This window comes from Mytilus trossulus, chromosome 3 (genome assembly GCF_036588685.1).
Source record: "Mytilus trossulus isolate FHL-02 chromosome 3, PNRI_Mtr1.1.1.hap1, whole genome shotgun sequence".
NCBI classification, from domain to species: domain Eukaryota; kingdom Metazoa; phylum Mollusca; class Bivalvia; order Mytilida; family Mytilidae; genus Mytilus; species Mytilus trossulus.
Genome location: NC_086375.1, coordinates 90,603,379 through 90,629,606, shown reverse-complemented (window position 1 = coordinate 90,629,606; position 26,228 = coordinate 90,603,379). Strand labels below are relative to the sequence as shown.

The 26,228-nt window shown below is 31.5% G+C and overlaps 1 protein-coding gene across 13 annotated transcripts in view; it reads right to left on the bottom strand.

The window, feature by feature from the left end:
• LOC134712810 (peripheral plasma membrane protein CASK-like) overlaps positions 1 to 26,228 on the bottom strand; it is a 156,001-nt gene that overhangs the window by 31,105 nt on the left and 98,668 nt on the right. For 11 of the 13 annotated variants that reach the window (XM_063574709.1, XM_063574706.1, XM_063574715.1 and 8 more), the window contains 2 exons: positions 7,479 to 7,628; positions 4,609 to 4,695 (listed from right to left, as the gene is read on the bottom strand). In XM_063574709.1, the coding sequence (XP_063430779.1) occupies positions 4,609 to 4,695; positions 7,479 to 7,628 (237 nt within the window). The remainder of the gene's footprint in view (positions 1 to 4,608; positions 4,696 to 7,478; positions 7,629 to 26,228) is intronic. The other 2 variants (XM_063574712.1, XM_063574713.1) reach the window with 1 other exon arrangement.

Here is a 26,228-nt window from a genome sequence, read left to right as displayed (position 1 = left end):
ACAAATAAAATTTAAATCCTTTCTTCAGTAAATAAATAGTGTAATAAAATTGTTACTTGAAAAAGACAGCATTAACATTAATTTTTAATGATTGACATAATTTTCGAACATGTCAAGTCACAGTTATGAGTGGAGAAGCAATACCTCAGTATATATATTTTCAATGGACAAAAACAAAATCTGCCCCCATTTACACCCTCAATTTGCAGCCTTTAAATGGCTTCATCATCTGTTATCATTAAGTAATACTTATGATCTTAAAAAATATATATTACTTCCTCATCTAAACAGACTTAATTTCATGCAGTCTTAAAAAGGATTTAGATGAAAACAGTATAATATTTCTCTATATTAATTAGGGACTGACCATTAGGCAAGACTAAACCCTACTTAATCCTATTCCAGAAAACCTTCAGAAACTGGGCCATTCTCTAAGCCTTGACAACATCAAAATAGCAATGACAAATGTTGTTACTGAAATGAGTTAGAATGCCATAACAGTGGAACAAAATATCAACAATATTAATTAAGTTTCATGTAAATACAATCAGTTATGTAAATTGATGAGGGCCAGGTGTAACAGTTCTACACTTAAAGACTGACAAAACATCATAAGGAAAACCCTAATATACCATCCGACAAAAATAAGGAATAAAAGATATTGTTAAACCAGTCGTGCATTTTAGATTGGGAAAAATAACAAAGTTCCATTTTTTTTTTAATATGACAAAATATTTTAATGAACTGATAGGGAAATTAAATGTGGTCAACGGTCTAAAGTGTGAACACAAAGATGAGACCAGACAACAAATCAAATATGCATTGTAATAACAAAGAACAGTAGAAAAATCGCAACAGTAGAGATAAAGTCTGGAAAATTGATAACTATCAAGGCTTTTGATTGCAACCCAAATTACAATAAACCTCCCATTTCATACAGATCCATACATCTTAAGGTCCAATTTTACTCCATAATGGTTCATTACATACATCTTATTCTGAATCAAGACTATAATTGGTTTCAAATAAGATAGGTCTTATCATTGATATGAGGATCACAATGGCTCATCAGATCTAATAGCAGCTCTGGTAGACCATAGACTTCATAGAAAGCTTGTTTTTGTCATTTGATAGTTTAAAGATTTTGAAAGAACACAACCTTCAGAACGAAAAATCATTTCTATCATATATTATCTCTACTCTTATGGTTGAGGCCCCTGTTAACTATTTCTTGCATGAAATTACATTTCACCTATCACACTGTATGTCAATTTTAAGACTTTGATTCCCAGAATAATTCATGCAATATAGGATCATATTTTTCCAACCACTAGCATTATAACATTGAAAGTGTTGAAGCCCCTAAATGATGTTTACTAAAACATAAGTTTTTGACAGAAATGCATTGAAGTTGAAAGTTGTCTAAAAAGTGTAGACTATCAGGTGAACAGAACTTTCCTGAAATTATCTTGAAGCTTATCTATAGAGACTTTGATACATGTATGCAGGAATAATGCAAGAAAGTTATGTTTGGAAATGGGATCTAACATGGTTTCTTAAAAAAAATCTTCAAAATATGAGTTTGGATAAATCTTTGGATGAAATTTTTAAAATATTAATAAAGAGCATGCAATGATCTCACCTGCTGATTCCTAAAGTTGTCTTCTATAGCATCTGCCATTGATTGTTTAAATCTCACAATAAAGGGATTTAAATAAAATCTATATCTGAACACCTGAGCCAACAATTATTATACTCCTCATAGGTTAGCAAGGATATCTAATAGTTTTTCCTAAAAATCACCAATCTGCTGCTTATACCAAACAGAAAACAACCTCCTATGAAATGGTGCAAACATTACACAAGATAATAGTGTTGTTTTCATGTGCAACAGAAGATGAGTTTTTATCAACAGGTTTTTTATCATTGACAGATGATACAGTTTAAAGGTACGAACAAAAGCTCAAAGATGATGATGTTGATTTAATTAATGGGGAATGATGGGAATTATGTCAAGATTCATCAAACGATGGCGAGAAACACGGACTATATAATCAATTCATTCACGCTTTTTATGTTATGTTTCGGTAACTCTGTTGGCTTAGGGAAGTTATTTTCTATAGCGAAAGAAAACAAATTGTCTGTGCTTCTAAAATATTAATTATACAGCTATAGCATCTGCATAAAACAGTCTTCTCTAATTAGCTTTATTACCAAGATATGCAACACATTTAAAAACTAAGTGGAAAACCTATTGGTTACATAATAATCTATTAAAGCGTGATCTGCTGTTGAAATGCTATAGAGGTTTACTGCTTACAAGGAAGCTATTACACAAAGGGTTCTAAATGATAAAGTTCAAGTCATCCTTTCTAAGAATTTATAGATGCCATCACCCATTAGTATATAGATATATTTGTCATGTACTATCTGTTTGAAAGATGACCGTGGATTTATTCCAATTGTCATAACCCCAATTCCATCCTCGGGGGGCCTTTATTGTCTCTCATGCACAAAATATAACTTTGTTTCACCTTGATGATACAAATAGTAGGGACATCAGAAAAGATAGGAACTATAGATTCTCTTGCAGGTCTGGAAAGTGGATGTGGTCTCAAGGACAATACATCTGACTTTTTACTAATAAAGAAATTATTCCTAAATCCCTTTCCTATCAGATTGCATCCTTTATTCTGCAACTGTTTCTGACGTGATTCTCAGTGTTACATAAACAAAAACATACAACTCAGCAAAACATGACAAAATATCAAACATTATCTTTTTACACAAAATATCAAACATTATCTTTTTACACAAATAATCCACAACAAAGCATTCTTTTTATGGAGATAATCCACAACAAAGCATTCTTTTTATGGAGATAATCCACAACAAAGCATTCTTTTTATGGAGATAATCCACAACAAAGTATTCTTTTTATGGAGATAATCCACAACAAAGTATTCTTTTTATGGAGATAATCCACAACAAAGTATTCTTTTTATGGAGATAATAAACCATCTAATTTCTATTTGATCAAATATAGAGCCTAAATAAACACACATCAATACCACTTCAACATTCAACTACAACTGTACAAACAGATAAAAGACATGAGAAATCAAACAGACTTCCAATATATAGAATACTGATTTAAGACATATGTTAAGATATTTGATCCTACAAAGTACAAACTCACCAAACAAAGTCCAATCAGATTATGTTTATCAACTCTAAAAATATAATTCCAATACAAAGTGATCATTTATATTTACTTATATAGTTTTATGATTATAAATTGTTGACCTTTACTCAGTCCATCAATTTTTTTGACTTTTGAATATCTCATGCTGTGGATATTATACCCACTAATGTTTTAACCACTTATGACCCCTACATTAAATTTGATCAATAAAGAGTGTGGAGTTAGTTTCACTGAAATATGAAAATTTTCTAACAGCAGGACCAAGTATGGTGCAAGGGGAACAACTCTAATGTTTATCTTTAGTAAGATTAATCCAATATCTGATATAAAATATTTCTATCTCTTTTAAAGTTAAGTAATTCTAAAGAATGACCATGACTAATTTCCCTTAAGAAGTTACAGCCATATAGGGACCAATTTCTATTGCTACTTCACGGCTCATATACCATATCTCTAGATATTTAGTTATACTGCATTGGGTGCATACGCTTGATACAAATCATGGCTCTTAAAGAATAACTTGTTTATCATGCCTGAGGTACATAAACTTCATACTTTATTACGCATAGAAAAAACTTATTCATCCTGGTGGAGGTACACAGACTTTATGTATTATGTCTTACAGAAACTAATTTATCCTACGTGGGATACATGTACTCGATACTTCCTGACTAATAGTAATAAAATTGAGAATGGAAATGGGGAATGTGTCAAAAAGACAGCAACCCTACCAGATAGCAGATTTCAGTCTAAGGCCACAAATGGATCTTCAACATAGCAAGAAAAAAAGAAATAACTCATTCATTTTTCCTTGAGTACATAGACTTGATATTTTTGGGCTTATAAAAACTTATTTGTCATGCCTGTAGTACATTTCCTTCATGCTTATAGAAGAAAATTTTATCATACCCTGATATGTGACTTGACTAAGATCCTTGATAATCTGATGATTTTATAATGATATGTGACTTGACTTAGATCCTTGACAATATTAAGACTTACCATGATGTGAGAATCTGATGACTTTCCATGCTTTGAGACTTTACTCAGATCCTCGACAGTATGGGGACATAACAATATTATGGGACTTGACTAAGATATGTGACAATCTGGTGACCAACAACATGTGATAAATAAGATCTTAGACAATCTTGTGACTTACCATACTATAAAACCCGACTTGATCTGTGACCTACCATGATATGTAGCTTGACTAAGAACTATGACTTACCGTGATATGTGGCTTAGATAAGATTTGTGATAATTCTTCACAGACAGTTGTCAAGAAGATGACTTACTGTGATATATAGCTTAACTTAGAACTATGACTTACCGTGATATGTGGCTTGACTAAGAACCATGACTCACTGTGATATGTGGCTTGGATAAGAACCATGACTTACCGTGATATGTGGCTTGGATAAGATTTGTGATAATTCTTCACAGACTGTTGCATATTCTGATGGACGTTTCTTGATTGTTTCCAAAACCTGTAATTAAATTTAACTTAAAGGTTGAATGCTGAGCTATGATTAATTATGTTTTGATAAAAAAAAAAAGGCAATTGCTTACTTTAAGGTTATGTGATACAAAAAAGAAAATACTTAACAAAAACATCTACATTAAATGTTTAAGATTCAATATTATTTATAGATTTTCACTGGAATCATTCAAAAAGAAGTAACTCTAGAATTAATGAATAGTATTCAATATTTTCCACAAAATCAATGCAATAAAGCCTAATACATTAGCATCAATTTCAAAGACAGTAACTTGACCATTTCTAAAGAGAAATAATTAACCCTTCTCTGAACTGCCTTTATGATTTTTTCTGATCCGTAATAAAACTTAATATGGATAATTTAAGTGCTTTCCTCCACATTCATAGGATAGGTTTATTTTACTGTAGCTTGATCAAAATGCAAAAATAGTCAGTACATGTACACTAAGAGCTATCATTCTGTTAGTCTTTAACAGTACATATCATTTTTGTAAGTACTTTTGAAAGGTAGGAAAGGTAACTTACCAATTTTACTAAATGATTGTTGTTTTAAAAATGGTAGTGTGCTTTAACTGAAAGCAAGTATTGGAATCATTTTCATAACAGTGTGGACAAGACCATTTCTTGGCGTGCTCAGGTTTACAATTGACTGGGTCAGATTAGGTTAACTTTCGTCTGTAACGCTCTCCTGTCATATAGTACGTATTTTAGACATTTAAACTGTGGGGTCGCCAAAGGTTCTTAATTTCTAAATCAAATAATATGAATAACTAGAAGAGGACTAAACCTTGTGTGTACTTTCCTCTTTTATACTATTTAAATCCCCATTTGAAGGCCTCTGACAGACTGGTTGAGGGTATAATCATTGTTATCGATAGCCGATGACAAACAAGGTAAATGATTCAGTATTATTACCAACATATATATTGCTGTTGTCCACGCTATTATGAAAATGATTCTATGTATATTCTTTGGTCATGCTTTTTTTACTTACCTAGATGAGTCCAGGAAGTTATTTAATCTGGTGCTTGCTTTTCAAATTTATGACCTCCTTTAATAGGGTGATTTGTTAAATTTGGGATTCAATTTCAACAAATCTAAATAGTAGAAGTATCCTTCCTAGCTAATATACATATTTACTGACAAAAAGAGTAAACTAGAAAACAAAAGATGTTAGAACAGGCCTGCTGGTATATGTTTGTGTAATGCACATTAACAAAACTTAATTCAGATAATTAAAAAAAACAAAAAGGCTGTGCTAAGTGAGGAACCTGGAATAACAAGCTATACCTACATATTAATATTGATTTAAATCCTTCCACAATAAGATGTTTCCACAATTTGAGATTAATTAAACTAGAGGCTCTTAAGAGCCTGTGTCACTCACCTTAGTCTATGTGAATATTTAACAAAGGAAGCAGATGGATTCATTACAAAATTGTGTTTTGGTGATGGTGATGTGTTTGTACATCTTACTTTACTAAAAATTCTTGCTGCTTACAATAATCTCTATCTATAATGAACTTGGCCCAGTAGTTTCAGTGTAAAATGTTAATAAAAATTTAAAAATTTTTTTGAATTTTTTTTTTGAAAATGGTTAAAAATTGACTATAAAGGGCAATAACTCCTAAAGGGGTCAACTGACCATTTCAATCATGTTGACTTATTTGTAAATCTTACTGTGCTGAACATTAATGCTGTTTACAGTTTATCTCTATCTATAATAATATTCAAGATAATAATCAAAAACAGAAATTTCTTTAAAATTATCAATTCAGGGGCAGCAACCCAACAACAAGTTGTCCGATTGTGAAAATTTCAGGGCAGATAGATCTTGACCTGATTAACAAATTTACTTCTTTTAAGATTTGCTCTAAATGCTTTGGTTTTTGAGTTATAAGCCAAAAACTGCATTTTACCCCTATGTTCTATTTTTAGATATGGTGGCCATCTTGGTTGTTTGGCCGGGTCACCGGACACATTTTTTAAATAAGATACCCCAATGAAGATTATGGCCAAGTTTGGTTTAGTTTGGCCCAGTATTTTCAGAGGAGAAGATTTTTAAAAAAGTTAACGACGACGGACAAAGACAACGCCAGACGCCAGACACAAAGAGGTGGGAAAAGCTCACTTGACCCTTCGGGCCAGGAGAGCTAAAAACAATGAAGCTTTTACTCCAAATTTGAAACCAGGAATCATTTTAAATAGAATAGTGTACCAAAATATCAACATTTATTGATTCGTAGGAAAAAAATGTTCCTTAAAATTTTTAGATGTTTATGTAAACTGAAGTTTTTCCACATTTTATTCTCCAATGGTAAAAACACATTTTTTTGTCGCTAAGAATTATACCATTCAACTCTGGAAAGAACTGAAAATTTCTAAATCAGAAGGGAGCTAACCTATATTTATCCCACTTCAAGAAAACCTGACTTAAATCTAACAGTTCAAGTCCTGTAACTCTGAAACTACAATCTGAAAATATCCAAAAATGAAAGTGAGGTTTAGTTGGCAGGTAACTTCATTAGATGCCATTTTCCAATTTTGACTACACAAGTTTTCAGTTCTCTCCATGCAACAATGCATATGCAGTACACAATCTAAATCAACTGTTAGCCAGAAAACGTCTTCATTTTCAAACACCAATACTAGTTTTAAAACTATACCAAATGCTCTAAGACATTCTCAAAACAACTAAAACTTCTAACTTGCACCATACACAACATAAAATCTGTTGCAGGAATAGGAATAAGGGAGAGAACTCTAACTTACCTCCCTTGATTGTTTAACTGCATCATAGGGTGTAGGGCGGACTGGAATAGCTGTTTTGTGGTCACCACTTACCTCCACTGTTTTATGGACAGAATCGGAGGGTGGAGGGCGGACTGGAGTAGCTGTTTGAGTGTTGATTTTATCGTATAACTGAAATAGAAAAACATTATGGTCATTACTGAAGTAAAATTTTATCTAAAACATTTTCCATAGATAAACAACTGCTTTGCATCATAGCAAAAATTGAAGAAACTGAGGGAAAATAAACTCACTGCATCTAGCTATGACTGATTATCTCAGGGAAATACTTTCAAAACTCAACTGATCACAAACATGACATCAATTCAAATTATCAGGAGACTTACAAGCAAGTGACTGCCAGTTCCCATTTCTTTTTTTAAAAAGAAATTTTCAAATGCTAATAAAATAACTTTCTTAAATGTCCATTGTCTACCATAGCATAATCTTTTCAATAAACTAGGCTTAATGGATGTAGATTCAATAATGTACATTGTATCAAAGGAGTAGGTCCGGTAAGGACCGATTATGGCCTCAAATTTCAACACTTAAGTGTCTATTTCATATGATTTAATTAATTTATGTGAAAGATTTTAACTTATTTAGTCATTAAAAACGATCTGATGCAGGCTCAAATATGAAAAATCTAACAAATATGTGAAAAAATGTCACTTTTCAGATGGTTTTTGTCAAAAACGAAAGTGGCCGTGTTCATCCACAATCTTTATACATGTAATGTATTATTATCAAATACAACTTCCATTTCAATATTTTGGATGAACACGAATGCGGCCACTTTCGTTTTACACGGAAACCGTATTCAGTAATTTAGCATGACTTAATGGTGCTAGTGCTCAATATGTGTGCATTGTATTATCAAAAACAGCCCATATTTATGTAGCAGAACCATTCTACTATCCAATAAATGACTAAAAGTTTACATTTTAACAATTTTGTAAAACTGCTATATTTTGGGGCCAAAAAGGGGTCTTACTAGACCTACTCCTTTATCTAGTGTCATACATTGTATCAAATTTATAAAGTGTCATGTAATTACTTCATAACATTGTATCAAAGCTATATAGTGTCATGTAATTACTTCATAACATTGTATCAAAGCTATATAGTGTCATGTAATTACTTCATAACATTGTATCAAAACTATATAGTGTCATATAATTACTTCATAACATTGTATCAAAGCTATATAGTGACATGTAATTACTTCATAACATTGTATCAAAGCTATATAGTGTCATGTAATTACTTCATAACATTGTATCAAAACTATATAGTGTCATGTAATTACTTCATAACATTGTATCAAAGCTATATAGTGTCATGTAATTACTTCATAACATTGTATCAAAACTATATAGTGTCATGTAATTACTTCATAACATTGTATCAAATTTATAAAGTGTCATGTAATTACTTCATAACATTGTATCAAAGCTATATAGTGTCATGTAATTACTTCATAACATTGTATCAAAGCTATATAGTGTCATGCAATTACTTCATAACATTGTATCAAAACTATACAGCAGGCCTGTAGCCAGGAATTTCCAAAGGGGGGTTCGTTGGACTCATAAACTCGACTTTAACAGTCACAATTCGAACAGAACATTGACTTTAACAGTGCTTATTTGTTTTCAAGGGGGGGTTCGTCCGAACCCCCCGAACCCCCCCTGGCTACGGGTATGTACAGTGTCATGTAATTACTTCATAACATTGTATCAAAACTATATAGTGTCATGTAACTGTATCAAATCCATATAGTTTCATGTAATTACTTCATTACATGCAACAAACCTATAGAGTCTCATATACATATTTCTTTTGACTGAGTTAAGCCATTTCAATTGATATTTTTTAGTGTTTCTTTTTTATGTTGTAATGTTACATTTTTGTTTCAGATAAGGGTGAAGGTTGGTACCTATTCAAATGTTTAAACCCCCTGCATTTGTTTGCATCTGTCCTATGTCAGGAATCTGATGTTCAGAAGTTTTTTTTTTTTTTTTTTTATATTGATAAGACAGTTTGTATTCCCATTAGAATGGTCTTACACTAGTTATTTTGGGGCCCTTTATAACTTGCTGTTCAGTATGAACCAAGGCTCCATGTAGAAGACCATACTTTAACCTATAAAACTATTTTAATGCAGCTATATCATCTAATCACACCACTCCCTTAGGAAACCTAAATCTTCACAAATATTCAAACCCCCAAAAATAATAACATTTACTCAGAATTTTATAATGTTATTGCGTCCTAAAAGTGTTGATCAAAGCACATTTTGTAGCAGAATTGTTATCAATGCTATAAAATTCCTATAAAATTATAAAAAAAAGCATACAATTCTTAAAATTACATTTTATGCTTCAACCATGAAATTAAAGAGTTGCATCAAGTTTTTGTTTGTTAACCGTAACATTATTTTAACATAGTCAAGGAAAGCCTAGTCAGTCAAAGCTGTTGTATTTCATAGGAAAATATAATATGATATTGGGAGTTCCTCAGGATTGCTGTCAGCTGATCAAAATAAAATAGGATATTCCGAGTTCCTCACAATTGCTGTCAGCTGATCAAAATAAAATATGATATTGGGAGTTCCTCACGATTGCTGTCAGCTGAACAAAATAAAATATGATATTGGGAGTTCCTTACGATTACTGTCAGCTGATCAAAATAAAATATGATATTGGGAGTTCCTCATGATTGCCGTCAGCTGATCAAAATATAATATGATAATGTGAGTTCCTCACGATTGCTGTCAGCTGATCAAAATAAAATATGACATTGGGAGTTCCACACGATTGCTGTCAGCTGATCAAAATAAAATATGACATTGGGAGTTCCTCACGATTGCTGTCAGCTGATCAAAAATAAAATATGATATTGGGAGTTCCTCACAATTACTGTCAGCTGATCAAAACAGGTGAAACTGCGAGCTACTGCTCACTGATGATACCCCCGCGGCAAGTGGATAATATTAATAGTGTAAAAATATGCAAGTGTTCGGTAAACAGGAAGTTATTGAGTGATGAATCTGAAAACGCATCATACGGTATAGCTGACTTATATAAATCCCGAAACCAAATTTCAGAAATCCTTGTATTGTAGTTCCTGAGAAAAATGAGACGAAAATTTTCAACTTGGCTATCATGTGTAAAATCATACAAGTGTTCGGTAAACAGGAAGTTGTAAAGTGATCAATCTGAAAACGCATCACACGGTATAACTGACTTAGATAAACCCTGAAATCAAATTTCAGAAATCCTTGTATTGTAGTTCCTGAGAAAAATGTGACGAAATTTTTTAACTTGGCTATCATGTGTAAAATCATACAAGTGTTCGGTAAACAGGAAGTTGTCAAGTGATCAATCTGAAAACACATCACACGGTATAGCTGACTTAGATAAACCCTGAAACTAATTTTCAGAAATCTTTGTATTGTAGTTCCTGAGAAAAATGTGACGAAAGTTTCATGGGACGGACTGACTGACGGATGGACTGACGGACGGACGGACAGACAGACAGACAGAGGTAAAACAGTATACCCCCACCCTTTTTTAAAGTGGGGGTATAATAAAATATGATATTGGAGTTCCTCACGATTGCTGTCAGCTGAACAAAATAAAATATGATATTGGGAGTTCCTCAAAATTACCGTCAGCTGATCAAAATAAAATATGATATTGGGAGTTCCTCACAATTGCTGTCAGCTGATCAAAATAAAATATGATATTGGGAGTTCCACAGGATCGTGTCTGGCAATCAAAATTACAATACATGTATTGTATTTATTCAATTATAAAGAATGAATTTTTCAATAACACATAAAAAGAATGTTTTCAACTGATAATATTCAGTACGTCTAAACTTTATAATGAAATCAATTATGATGTAACAGAAAGAATGTATGTTGCACTTAACAAATTATATGCAGAAACATCTTTAGTGGTTGCTCGTTACAAATATGAAATATTGGCTAATTTGTTACTCAATATTCAAACATTCCATTTTCTACCAATTCATCAAAGTCGTCTTGATTCTTTTAAGCAGTTAATTAGGTTCAGTAGAATAGGACAAATCCTTAGAGAGCTGGTAATGTTAACTATAATACCAAATTAGATTGATTACCTCACAAGATTTATGTAAGGGAAAAGAACAGAATATAAATATAACTTCTAAGTAAAGATAGGATTACTTATAAAAATACAGCAAAAACCTAAAATAAATTGTTTAAATTTCTTCCATAGACATAAAATTTTATATAGATCATAGCTACATTTTTTGTTTTTTTAATTAAACATGACATATCATTCCCCAAAGCAGGTCTTGTTTTCCTTATATCTTCAACTAACAGCAAGAGAGATAACTCTGATGAAATGATTGGTTTGGATAGTCCTACCAACTTTAATTCACACACCTTTACTGGTTACGAATATAATAAATTGCTTGACACTCAAATTAAAGTATGAGGCTTGGTATTGAAAAAGAAACAAACATCTACAAATTTTTAACTCAATTAATTCTTGTTAAAAGAAGAAACTGGTAGTTTATTCCTCACTTAACTCTGACTTGACAGGACTTGTTTGTTAGCCTTGACACAGACACATTAATGAAACATCTCAACAGAAACCAGATCTTAAGCTAACATAATTCTCCTACTGTGTTAGGTGTGGTACACTGAAGCTGAATTAGAGGCAAACGTATTGATTATTTAATTATCAACCACAATCCAGTTAAATTGAACTTTAGTTACATCAAATCTCACTTATTTATAAATGTCAAAGCACTGAAATCCTGTTTTTTTTTGGGCACAACAAATTTCTGGACAAAAAAAACAAGAGCTAAAGGGGTGATGCTAGTTATTATATGTGGTATAATAAAACTATTGTAACCACTCATAAACAAAAATATTTAAAGCATGTTTTTCTGTCCATTAACCAAAACAAAAAAAAACTGTTTTCCAAATTTTGACTGTATGGATATTGTACTTTTGGCCTTTAATATTAGAAACAACAGCTCTATCAATTTACAAACCAAAATCTTTCAGACTACTAAGTAAACATGAGATAAACATCTCAAGAGTTTCTGATTGTTTTCAATTCAAGGCTGCATACTGATGTTTCAATGTTAAATAAAGAAAACACATTATCCTGACAAATTACCCTCAAAATTACTTAAAGTAATTTTATACAGCTCTCTCTTCATGTTTCTATTGCTCAGCCCAGACTAACTGTAAATTATGAGAACCAAGTGAAAATTCAATTGGCCTCTCAAATCAATCTTAATACTGTATAGAATGTCTAAAAGGTGCTATTGACTCTATTACAGAATCGATACGATTTGTATAAAAAACATGCTGGAAATCAGAACTAATAGCATTATGTGGGTTGGATCTTTGTGGTACCAATTTACTATTCCATGCAATTGATGTGATTGATTGGTTTTAATATCAATAAAGAAGTATGTTTCTTCAACAACAGCTAAAATCTTCAAATTTTATTGTTAACAAAATAAACTTTTAAGATAACAAAATACTTTCTGGATCAAATTTGCAGTAACATCCCCTTTTATGCATTTGATTTCCGTTGCCTCACTATTTTCTAAAAACAATTTTGTAAGAAAAAAAACCCAAACTGTTTAGGGCTATTAAAATCTAAATCTGAAGTATAATTCCAAATTTTAGGTCTGTGCATCTCTAAAAGTGGTAAGAGCTATAACAAATCTTAAACACAGGAAAACATATTCACCAAAAATTAAGATGATAAACATTTGCATCATTTGGTCTCTGGTGTGTAGTAGTTTGATTGGCAATCATATCACAACTCCTTATTCTATAACATGGAAAAATTGCATCCAATTTAACCTAATATAAAAAACACACTTACAGAAATTAATTCAGTTTTACTAAACAAGCTTTAATTCTGTTCTAGTTCACATATATCTAAAGGGTCAGGTATAGATACCAAACACTAAACAGTAATATATGTTCTATTGATGGTTATTAATGAAGAATAACTAGAATATACAAGGCATTAAGCATGACATGTACAAACAGAAAACCATCATATTTCCTTAAATGATCATTTTACTGTATTTATTCCCAATCAATACTCCTTTCAAATCAGATATACATTTATCAATATACAGACTCAGCATACAATGTTCATTCTAATTTCACAATTATTAAAGTATTGGAAATAAGCACAACAGAAAAATTACCATCTTATTCACAGACATTTTCATAGAAATTACAGACCTGCAAATTAGCATAACAATATGTCAAATCTTTTATCATAATCATACATTGCAAACAGGATAGCTGATCCTAATTTTTACAGCAATGTTGTTTACTGAGCCAGGAAAATTAGATATGATCCTGTAAAACTTCTCAATCCTTTAACAGCCTTTTTCTAAAACATTACAACTGAGATCGGAAAACCAAATAACAGCATGTGTAGGGGTAAATTCAGTAAATAAATATACGTCATCAGGGACCGCCCATTTAGGGGAGAGCTTTCTGTATAACACTGAAGTTATATGATTGGCAGATAATGTTTGTAATAAATATTTTTTGGTAGATGGATCAAAACTAGAGTTGAAAAAAATAAAAAAATAAATGCTGAATGTACTAATTTTTTTCCCTTCGGAGTTGAAAAGTAATGGGGGTCAGGAATTCAGTGCGAATCTACATTGTTTGTAAGCAAGGCCATGTGAATGCCCAAAAATGCCTCATGACCCTATGTTTTTATTGTTGCAAAAGATAGGGCTACATTTGTACTTTCATGAATGATATATGAAAGATTTTAATTTCTAAAGGTAAATCAGGTATTAATTTATTTCCACACATAGATTAGCATTAAAGTCAATGGGAGATTTTTTACTGAATTTACCCCTGTAATCAGAGGGATGATAACACAAAATAACTGTGTAAACAGAGTTATGGTTCCTGTGTTACATTAGCAATAACATAAGTTAAAACCTGTTTAACTGAGTTGTGGTAAAAAAACAACACCAGTGTAAACTGAGTTAAGATAAAACCTAACACCTATATAAACAGAATTGTGGTTAAACCTAACTACTGAGTAAACTGAAATGTGATAAAACCTGTCACAACTGAGTAAATTTAAATGTGGTTAAACATTACTATTGATGTAAAGTCAGTTGTGATAAAATCTACTGCAATACAAGTATGAACTTAGTTGAGATTAAAATTAACACCAGTGTAAACTGCCTCACACATGTATACACAAAATGTATGGTTTAAAGCTCAGAATTATATCTTTTCAGCTGTTTAAAAGTTATCAAGTATTCCCTGATCCATCTATTCCATTAGCCAATGAAATACTAGCCCTCAAATTTGTAGCACTTGGTAAAAGGACATATCAGACTGGGCTGTACCTGAGTGGGCAGAGGTGGATTTAATTTTTTTCTGTGAAAAATTTGGTTGATTATATATAGGGAATCACTGAGGCATGACTGAAGCGGGCCCCCTCTTAAGCAGTCAGTGGGCCCCCACTTATGACAATTTCTAGATCCGCCACTGGTGGGGAGGTGATTAGCAAAGCTAATTACAATAAGTCTTTATGATTTCATAAGGTAGAATAAAGAGACATTGATTGATCATCATGCTGCTGTCTTCGAATGATATTTCTTAAATAGTTTTTAATGTTAGTTTATTTAAGTCTTAAGAAATCTGGTCAAATATTTCTTTTCAGAATACACATGTTGCACAATCAACTTAAATTTAATATCCGTTTTTAACTTTTCTCATATTCTTATGACTAAATGAATAGGTATCAGACTTTTCATTAATTTCAAAATCCAGAACAATATGAAAAGAGTAAATGAAATTCAAAATTATCTTCATCTTCATATTATTGGATTGCTATTATGATGTGTAAAATAAATCTTACCGTATTTGTGACATGTGAACTTTGTGTACGCGAGTTTGGTCTCTGTTGTGATTCCCTCCTTTTATTATTATCCTCATGCACTTTTAAAACCCATAACAACGCACACATTCTTATTATAGATCGTTCGTGTCTTGAGTTATGGTAATGGTCAATAGGGTCAGTATTATGAAAGTTTGACATGGTATTTGAAACTTCTATTGGTTGACAGCAAGTGAAATTTTCTGAGAGAAATGTCAGTTTGGATAAAATAAGATCCAACAAATACATGTTAACACACCGCTTGACAGTTGATAACAACAGCACAATGTTTATATGTCTTAAAGTTGTCTATTAGTGACATTAGGATTATATCAAACAATATCCATCGCCAACCTTGAACTATAGAAAAACCAATTCCATAAGAAGTCGTTCTTAACTGACCAAAAACAATTACCAACACCATAGAGTTCCTTTGCTTGGCAATTGTCAATAAATATATGATTTAGTTATTGGGAAGAAATCGCTAACCTTTTCAATGTTGTTGCTCGGCAGACAAATACATCACATGACTTTGTACCTCAGCGCAATTAGAGAACACTCAAAAATAATCATCTATGACGGGATAGATCTGTTTTTCCATATATAAGCACAACTATTCAACAAACTTGATTGATCCCGTCTATTTAAATATTACTGACAGGGCATAGTATTGTCGAAGAGTAAATCCCAACGTTTCCAATATAGAGTCAGAAAACAAATCCATAGTTTTAGCATATTTTTCAATAAGAAATCTTATTCCTTTAAATCACACATGACAGGAAATACATCTCTTTGCAATTACGAATAAAAAATGTGTGAAGGATCAATGTCAATATATATTGAACTATAACAGCTTACGAAATAGCAAATGATAATTAATGGAAAATCACAACTAATTTCCACCAAGATTTAAAAGTGTTAAAGTGTTTTAATGGTTATACAACAGAATAAGGTCACCACAAAACTATCAAAAGTGACAATACAATGTCACACATATTAGGCTGATGTCATGACTTTCTGTTCAGAGGCTTACAGGATAAAGGGGGCATGTTTTAAATATTAAGGTACAGATGTCAGTGATCTGCCTGTAACTTTATTGACGTAAAAATCAAAGACCAACTTTTAAATTCCTACAATGGCTGTATGTGAAGCAATAGATTTCTATGACGCTTTGTGGGACATGATTAAAATAAGTTATCAGCATACAGGTAAAATGTGGTAACCAAATTTTCTTGTTTCATAGAATAATTTGGTGCCAATCAATCAAAGCCTACTATAATAAGTGAGTTATATGCAACATAATAACTGGAGAATGTGTCCCTATGGACATAGATGATGCCCCTGCTTGCATACAACATTATAAAGGGACATTACTCAAGAACAATAAAAGTGACACTACCCAATTTTGTACTTGATCTGAGTTTTGTGCCAATTTAATGTGGTAATAAGTATTTTGTATAGGTTTCATAATGTTTGGTAGAGTGAGGTAAACTTAAGTTATAGAACAGGAGTTGGTTTCACAAAAAACCTTACGAATAACATTGATCTTAAGCATACTGAAATGTTCATGACTAACAATGAATCTAAGACATAAGTTTTTTTGTGAAACCAATTCAGAAACTTAAATATTTGCAAATTTTCAAAATTATATACTGCAACTGTGCTATTTGAGCAGTCAAATTGCATTGACGGTATATTCATATGTGATATGCAGTCAATGACCCGTACATAGCCTTGTTTATGATGTTACATAAAACAATGCGCTTGTGTTGAGTTTTATTTATGACGTCAATAAAACATACAGGTTCGCTTGAGTTTTATTTATGACGTCAATAAAACAAACAGGTTCACAGAAATTTTACGCCATCCGCTCCCAATTAAAAATTCTTAAGGGTTCCGCGGAACCCAGTGTCTCGCCTACTTATGCTGTTAATTGCAGGCTCAACAAAAGAGGAATAAAATCAATAAAAATATTCCTCTTGATACTGTCTTATGATTCTAAGAAGCTTCTGTCCAAGTTTGGTAAAAATACAGTATGTTTCAAAAACTTTTTTAAAAAGTCCATTTATAAGTAAAATACAGATACTAGCTTTTGATCATAAACAAGCTTCTGTCAAAGTTTGGTACAGGTCCAAAATAGTATAAGAAAGTTATTAAAATTTTAAAAAATTTAACCACAGAGTGAATGCATTGTTTCCTGGCAGAAAATCTAAGTCCATTTTTAAGTAAAATATGGAAAAAATGGAATTTTATTTTTCCAAAATTTCCTTCTGGATACTATCTTATGATCATAAACAAGCTTCTGTATAAGTTTGGTACAAATACAGTACAGTTTAAGAAAGTTATTAAAATTTCAAAAACTTTAACCACAGAGTGAATGTAATGGTATGTCAGAAAAACTAAGTCCATTTATAAGTAAAATACGGAAAAAATGGAATTTTATTTTTACAAAATTTACTTCTGCATACTATCTTATGAACATAAACAAGCTTCTGTCTAAGTTTGGTAGAAATCCAGTTTAGTTTAAGAAAGTTATTAAAATTTCAAAAACTTTAACCACAGAGTGAATATTTGTTGACGCCGCCGACGACGCCGACGCCGCCGACGGAATGTAGGATCGCTATGTCTCGCTTTTTCGACTAAAGTCGAAGGCTCGACAAAAATGATGGTTTTTACTCCTAATATTTCATTTAGCATATTTGTTCTCGGCTTGAAACAGGCAGAAATGTTCAGCACAGTCTCCTTTTCTACCTGTTTCTAAGTTTTGTACACATAACATTTATATTTTGAAACAATGTATGGATATTCTATATCTCTCTTAACACCGGTCAGTCATTTATCGTCCCCTTCCACGACTATAATTGTTTCTCAAGACCATACTCGCAAATGGTGTTGTTGAGAGAGCTGAAGATATGGACAGTTGGACAAAGATAGACTGGCTACAATATACTATACCCGTCCTTTAAAATGAAGAGAAAAGAAAAAGCCATGTAGATATTATCCCTATATTTCCTGAAAATGTCTGGTGCATATCAAGTACATATAATTTACCCCAATATAAAAAACCTGTCTGTATTTCTATGGTATCACAAAATATAAATGTTGAAAACCTTTGAGTGCAATAATATATAAGTGACATGAACACTTCACATAAGGATACAACTAATTATTCACTTGAAGGTTGTCACTAGCAGTAATGAAAATGGCAAAGATGCTTATTGTCCAAATAAGGTTTGATTTACAATAAACCAACTATAGTCATTCAGTAAGAATCCTGAGGTAAACCTTTCTTCTTGATGAAGCTATAAAAGTCACATCTCCTACTTGAAAGAAGAAACCTATTGATAATATGTCAGCTGGAAATTAGCCTCAAATTATGTTTGTTCATTCACTTCAAAGAATGGCTCAGATAATATTTCCTGAAAAGTCAAATATTGTTTATTGGTAATATGATAGGAGTTGCTAATTATAAAATTATTATACTAGCATTTATAATTTTTTCATTTTAAGAGAACATTTCTAGAAATCTGATAACATCATTCCCTTAAAAATGTGTAAGATTTTATTTCTTTATCTCTCGGCTTCATTCAGAAATACCACTGAGCAGAACAAAAATTATTTCATTTAATTTTGGATTTTCAAGTGTCATATAAATATGACAATAAGTGGAACTCCTGTATGATCTTAAATAAGCATGAAACAATTTTCAACTTCCAGACTGACATCTACTTGACAATCTGTAACTGTTAAGTTAAATATCAAAATACAGAAAAGATTGAAAACAAAAAGTTCAAATTAAGAACAAAATATTCTAAATTGGCAATTGCACCAAAATGAAGAGTAGCAACTATTGATTTTCTCTTGTATACTAACTGTTTAAACATAATTTCAAAGGACACTCACTCACAGCCATCGATCCTGGTCAACTGACCACTGATGGATTGTTCAGAACAAATTGTCTGGTAAAGTAGCAGCTATATCAATCATTGTAAAATCTGATCAAAGAGACAAATGACATAATGTGGAAAAGCACATTTTATCAGAGACACAGTACAAATAATAATTTGCCTATCAACAACAATATAGTTTACTTTGGATTGAATTCAGATTTATCAGGGCTGTCAATACTGCAGTTGACAAAACTCTATATCATTACACCATATAATAGAAAAACAAAGGATATTGGGGTATCAATGACAAATTATAATTACATCCACAGCAAAAATACACAAAAACCATAGGAACCTTGCTTTTTATTGCTGTTCTTCATCTCAAAGTCAGTCACATGCATATGTATTCTTCGTTACATTAATCTGATTAAAATTTTCTGAGGACAATTTTTTTTCAATGTCAATTGAGCCTCTTACATTAACAGCTGATAAATGTTCATGCAGGATTTTGGCAGTTTCAACAGTTTTCATAACCCAGATATATTTATAAGTAACATTCAAAGGGACTTTAAGTTATTTTATTGCTTAGCCTGTTGATTGGAACAAATCATTTCTAGAAATTAAAACTGCAAAAACTTAAAATTAATAAATGGGGAATGTGACCAATGCACAAAGATAATGCCCCTACTTACATACCACATTATAAAGGGACATAACTCAAGAATGGTAAAAGTGACTACAAAATGTCAAACTTGATCTGTGCATTGTGGTAATCATAACATTAAGTTGAGGCAAACTAATGTTTAGAATGGAACCAAGAAAACTCATCTTATGGCATAACCCTAGAATAGTAAAAGTGACACCACCAAAATTCAAACTTGATCTGTGTTTTGTGGTAATAAGCATTGTGTTTAAATTCATAACATTTGAATTAGGCAAATTTAAGTAAGAGAACTGATATGTACAATTCCGCAATTTTTCCATCTGTAAAATGGCGTAACTCTAAAACAGTAAAAGTGACACCACCAAAATTATATCTTAATCTGTGTTATGTGTTAAAAAGCATCGTGCATAACTTTCACAACATTTGATTGAGGCAAAATAAAGTTAAAAGAATCATCAGGTTACCAATTTTCAGGGCATACAGATAGGCAAGGGTTACAACTTAATGCCCACTCTGCCACGGCGGAGTCATACAAATTCTTTCACTAGTTTCATTCGATTAAGAATATTTATGGAATAAAACAATAAGTATTTGATACATAAACCCATCCTTTTTCAATACAGCAAAGATTAGCAATTGAATGAAATTGCTTATGTATGGTAATTGAATGGAACCCTGGGAACAAGAATCTGATTCCAATACATTGAAGATATCTATTCCTCATTATATATAACACATACCATGGCTGCTTCAATAGAAATAGTTCTACATAAGGTCAAGTATTGTTATTCCAGTAGGAACAAATCTTTTATTTATCGATGTTATACCTAACACTATCAGAATGAATGATACATTATGCATACAAGTTATACATTTGTTTCTACAGCATTATTAATAATTAAATGAAATATACAGCAAATCTAAATAATGTCAAGAAGAAATTATGTAGAGAAGACGGATAAAGAAAATAGAAATTGATTCTACAATTTTTTTCCTTTACCATTGTTTACAGTTTGCCAAATAAGAATCAAAATACCTTTTTTCATTTACAATTTTTTAGAGTTTAGTGTGATGTCTATTTTTGCTGAACTAGGATTCATATTTTTAATATAATGTTTTAATAATTTGCTGAGACAGAATTGACCACTGGAAAGAGAATAGGAATGAAGGGAAAAGTTTGGGTTGTAGGAAAGTTCATGTAATCACGTATTCAATCTAGTTTTTTCATTTATACTATTATTGTACCCAACCATAAATTCCCAATGGAAAATCTATGTAGTAATTCAATTTTAAAGTTATAATGGAAGTGCGAATATTCACAATTATTGACGTTATTTGTATACACCATTATTTAATATTTTATGAGCAAAAAACCTGTGACCATCATTATAGCTTTATGATCTCAAACTGACAATAATATTTGCATTGAAAAAGATTTCCCTTAGAGCTTTGTAGTTTTTAATTAGCACTTTGTAATATTCTTCAGGCTAGAATTCCGCTATGGTAATTTATTAACAAATACTCTGCAATAATATTCCCGGCTGTGAAATATATCATTTTATAAATGTTACTTAAACAGTACAGATATTTTTTTTTAAATCGGCTTATTTTGACAAATCAAGTTAAATTTTTTCCAAAAATTATGGTTAAGGACAATTACTTGAGATTTCTGAAGAATCCTTATTAATTGTTAACTAATTTAACCCAAACAGTTTGACGCCTGGCATTCCAACTTCTCATGAATGGTCTAACTAAAATAAGGGACTGCTAACCCTTCTGAACACACAAAAGAAGATTTTTGTGTAGTCCTGTCCAATATTTAATATACTATCCATTCGCGCATTATACAATGGTGTGAGCTAACTTATTCTTTATGAATACCATTCAGAGACAAACAGTTGGTAAAGTCTCTGTACACACCTTGTCAAAATGGGGATCAGAGTTCAGATGCAGACTTTATGTACCATAAAACCTATCATGTATTTGCAATTTAATCCCCTCCCCCCCAAAAAAAAAAGAATATGTAAGAAAGGAGATGTGGGGTATACAATATTGAGACGGTAACACAAACACAGAATCCATATCACATCTATTTGATGAAGATATTGTCTGAAACAATAGACACATGGCTACATATTATGTCAATCCGTAAATTAGTTATCAACAATTTTCAAAGACTTTGATATCAAGAATTCACTATATGTACTAATTACATTTCCCTCCATCTTTTGGAACATGGTCAATGTCTCCAAGATGTATATCAACACCAAAGCCACCAGTTGTATTTGTTTTATTGCTTCTGAGGAATGACTGTGAATATGTAAATGTGTGCCAATAGTCAACCCAAAACCTCATACAGTCAGAGTGTATTACATAACATTTTACTGAGGAACCCAGTGTCATTAGATTGGAACAAATGAGGAATATAATATTTAAAACCAATCCATGCATCATTTCTGGAATTTGGGTTCAAATTCCAAATTCAGAAAAGGTTGGGTGAAACACAATGGTCGATTAGATAGACTCCTTTTAAAACTGATAAATATAATTAATATAAATAAATATACTTCTTTAAATATGATCTTAATGGAGTCACAAAAATCACTTTGTTTCCGATCTGCATCTTTCTAATTAATTTTAAAAACCAATAAATCTTAATTATAGCAACTATCAATCAATTAGCTTAATCTATTCCATGAAATAAATTTCATTCTGTAAATTAATTAAGCAGATTTAACCTGTTATTCATCTTAGAATAAACAAAGTGAAAACATACTCAATATAAATTTCTAAATCATTTATAAAATATTTAAAAAAAAATGCTTCTCTGAGCGCAGCCTGATAGGATCGCAGAGGTCAAACCATGAACAGTTGGGGCAATTAAGACACAATACTCAAGCTTGATACTGTCTGAATTTGGATAGTGATCAAATATTTGGTATAATATAGGTTTCTTGACACAAAATAAATACGGTCAGACAAAGATCATAAAAATCTATTGTGTAATACAGTGGTTTTGAAGATGCCTTCTTGAAACTTTAAAAAAATTGAAATTGGAAAAAATTAACCCCATGAAAAAATCACCAACCAAACTTTTTGACCCCCTTCCCGCCTTTCCCTAATGTAGCAATTACTCTCAAACTCAACCCCAGCCATTCCTTTGTAGTACTGAATCTTGTAGTACAATTGTAGAGAGATCCATACACCTAAACAAAAGTTATTGTTTGGAAACTAGAAAAATGCTTGGTTTTGGTCCCTTTTTTGCCCCTTATTCCTGCTTGTTTGGGGCAGTTACCCCAAATTCAATCCTCATCTTCCCTTTGTGATATGGAACCTTGTGGAAAATTGTCAAACAGATCCATACACTTACACACAAGTTATTGTCTTGAAACTATGGCCCCTTAGAATTCCATAACTGCTGGTACCCTAACCCAAAAAATCAATCCAAAACTTCCTTTTGTGGTATTGAACCTTCTTATCAAATTCTTTCACTTAAACTTAAGTTATTGTCGTAAACGAAATGTTGTCTTCAGACAACGACATCATAGCATTATACGAACCGAAAAAACCAGTAACACAACTTGCTAAATCACCAACGAGTCCATTAAACTTCTAATTTTATACTTTTATTAGATGTAGAATAGAAAGATAGCCTGAATGATATAATACCTACCCAACACTCCCAGCCATGATCATCATAGTGGAATAAACGACGTGGATTGGCAGGGATTATCCACCCTTGGCGAGCTTTACTATTCACAGATGGAGCAGTTTGTTTCTCATTTCCATGCCCATGGAACCTGATTCTTTTTGATGTTGCTGATTTGAAAGAAGCTAAAGCTTTCACACTTCTATGAAATTTACTGGAAGAACCAGTAGATGAAGAAACAGTAGATCGATCCCCTGAATTTGATTTTCGAGTTAAACTTGTAGTCATTTCAGTGCTTGTGCAAAAATAATCACAAATTAGTCTAGAAATCCACTGTTCTTTTTCAAGTAGAGATATAAGTTGTAATTCTTGTAAATTGGATATAAATCTTTTAATAAAAGACCTTTCACATAAACTAGTAGTTACGATTCCAAGTAACGATTCTAATTGCAAATGGAAAAAACCATTATGCAAATGTGTGAAATAACAAGTTTATAAGTCCAAAGTCCCTCTGCGAACATTCAACATTTGTAACTCAATACATAATTGTCCAATAAAGACACCTTTTAAAAGGTCCTAGTTCCTTAAACAAATGGTTCTTTCCAAGAGTGTTTCATTAGAAGCTGCCATATAAAGCTTATTAAGTCCAAACTGCTCTTATGAATGTTTCCGGACAATTCCCTAAGTATTGTTTTCTTCTGCCTACTGTGTGATATAGTACAGCATAATTCATAACAGCATATTTGCTATCAATGGAATAAAATCTTGGTTTCTTCATCCAAACACTGCCATGCGTTTATCATCAAGAGTTCAATTAGAAAGGTCCTTCATTGATTTGTTACATAACCATATACCATTAGTTAAATAAAGCCAAAAAATCAACACTTAAACCTGCAGTAGATTTCACAGATATTTATCATACTCATATAGTATGTTTGCCTTATAAAATTTTGAACACGTTCTAATTTCCTCTTTTCCCACCTAAACCCCATGGTGCCAATTTAATTAAATTTTTATTTTTATCTATATCCAACAATGAATAACTGATTCAAAAACTCATTCATCATAACCGTATTGAGTTACAGTGGTTTGAATTTCTGACGGAATACTTTCGAATTCCATCATGTAATTTTCCACTGACTAATTATTTTGTCTTCATCTGCAGTAATCCTTTCCAATCTAATCATTTTGAAATTACAGAAAAAATCCAAAGAACCACAGGTGCCAATCACACATAACGGAAAATTGAAATTAATTTCTCAAACTTATTAGTACTTTATTAACTTTTGTTACATATTAAATGAATTAACATACTATTCTCAGCCCGTTAAGAATCAAGAAGGAAATGTTATGACTAAAAGAATGTTTTTAATATTATTGACAAATGCATTGTTTTATAAAACCTTAGACAGGTAAGACAAAATTGACAGCAAACTACGCTCATCAATATCAGTTTTCAAGGCAATGAAATCAATAATAACATCCTTATCACATACTTAATCTACTCATATATCTTCTAAATAAAGATAACGGGGCAATTAATTACAGGAGCAATATTGACAAAAAGATTCTTAGGTATGTAATAATTATAAAAATCTACTTTTAATTTTGATCCGATTGTAGAGAAAGAATCTGCTGGAATTTCTGGTTAAAGTACAGCATGGATTTTCAATAGTTTTTGCCATTATAAATTTGTATTCAGATCTGTGTACATACGTGATTTCAGGCATTCTGATTCATTTCTAATTGATTAGATGAAAATATGTATCCGAAAAATTGTCTTATCAGCAAATTTGAAAAATCAAAGTTTTATAGTGTGCATCATTTCTCCCATAACCAGTAGTTAAAATGTTTAGGGACAGTTTAATTTTTGCATGGTCTTTGAATTCAAAAGAACTTTTATTTTAGCACTCAAAGTCTCAAACATGTTCAATTTTTATTAGTTTATCCTTTTAGTTTTATTAATAATAATAACCAAATGAAAAACTTTATCCATCAAAATATTTATATAAATATCAGACTTTAGAAATAAATTGTTTATACATTGTCCAGAAAAATGCAAAGTTTTTTTCTACTCATAGCCATGTAAAATGTCACCAGGTTCAGATCCAATACAATGACAAATGCCTTTTTGATGTTTATTGCTAAAGTTACATTTGGAATAAAAACTATGTTGTATGTATATATGGATGTTGCCACAATACTTAAAACTGACTATTAATTTGATAACTTCATAATATTTTCTGCAGAGTAAGTATTTTTCAAAAGATACTTATATCTCAAAATACTTCGCAAATTGAAAACATTTAATGAATTATTATGTGGTTTTAAAACAAAAAAATGTTAAAATGCTATTTCATGTACAAATTATTCTTAGATTGAGCTCAGTAGGAAATTTATTATGACTTCAGCTATGTTACTCTTAGATTGAGCTCAGTAGGGACTGTCACTTCACCTATGTTACTCTTAGATTGAGCTCAGTAGGGACTGACTTCAGCCATGTTACTTTTAGATTGAGCTCAGTAGGGACTGACTTCACCTATGTTGCTCTTAGATTGAGCTCAGTAGGGACTGACTTCA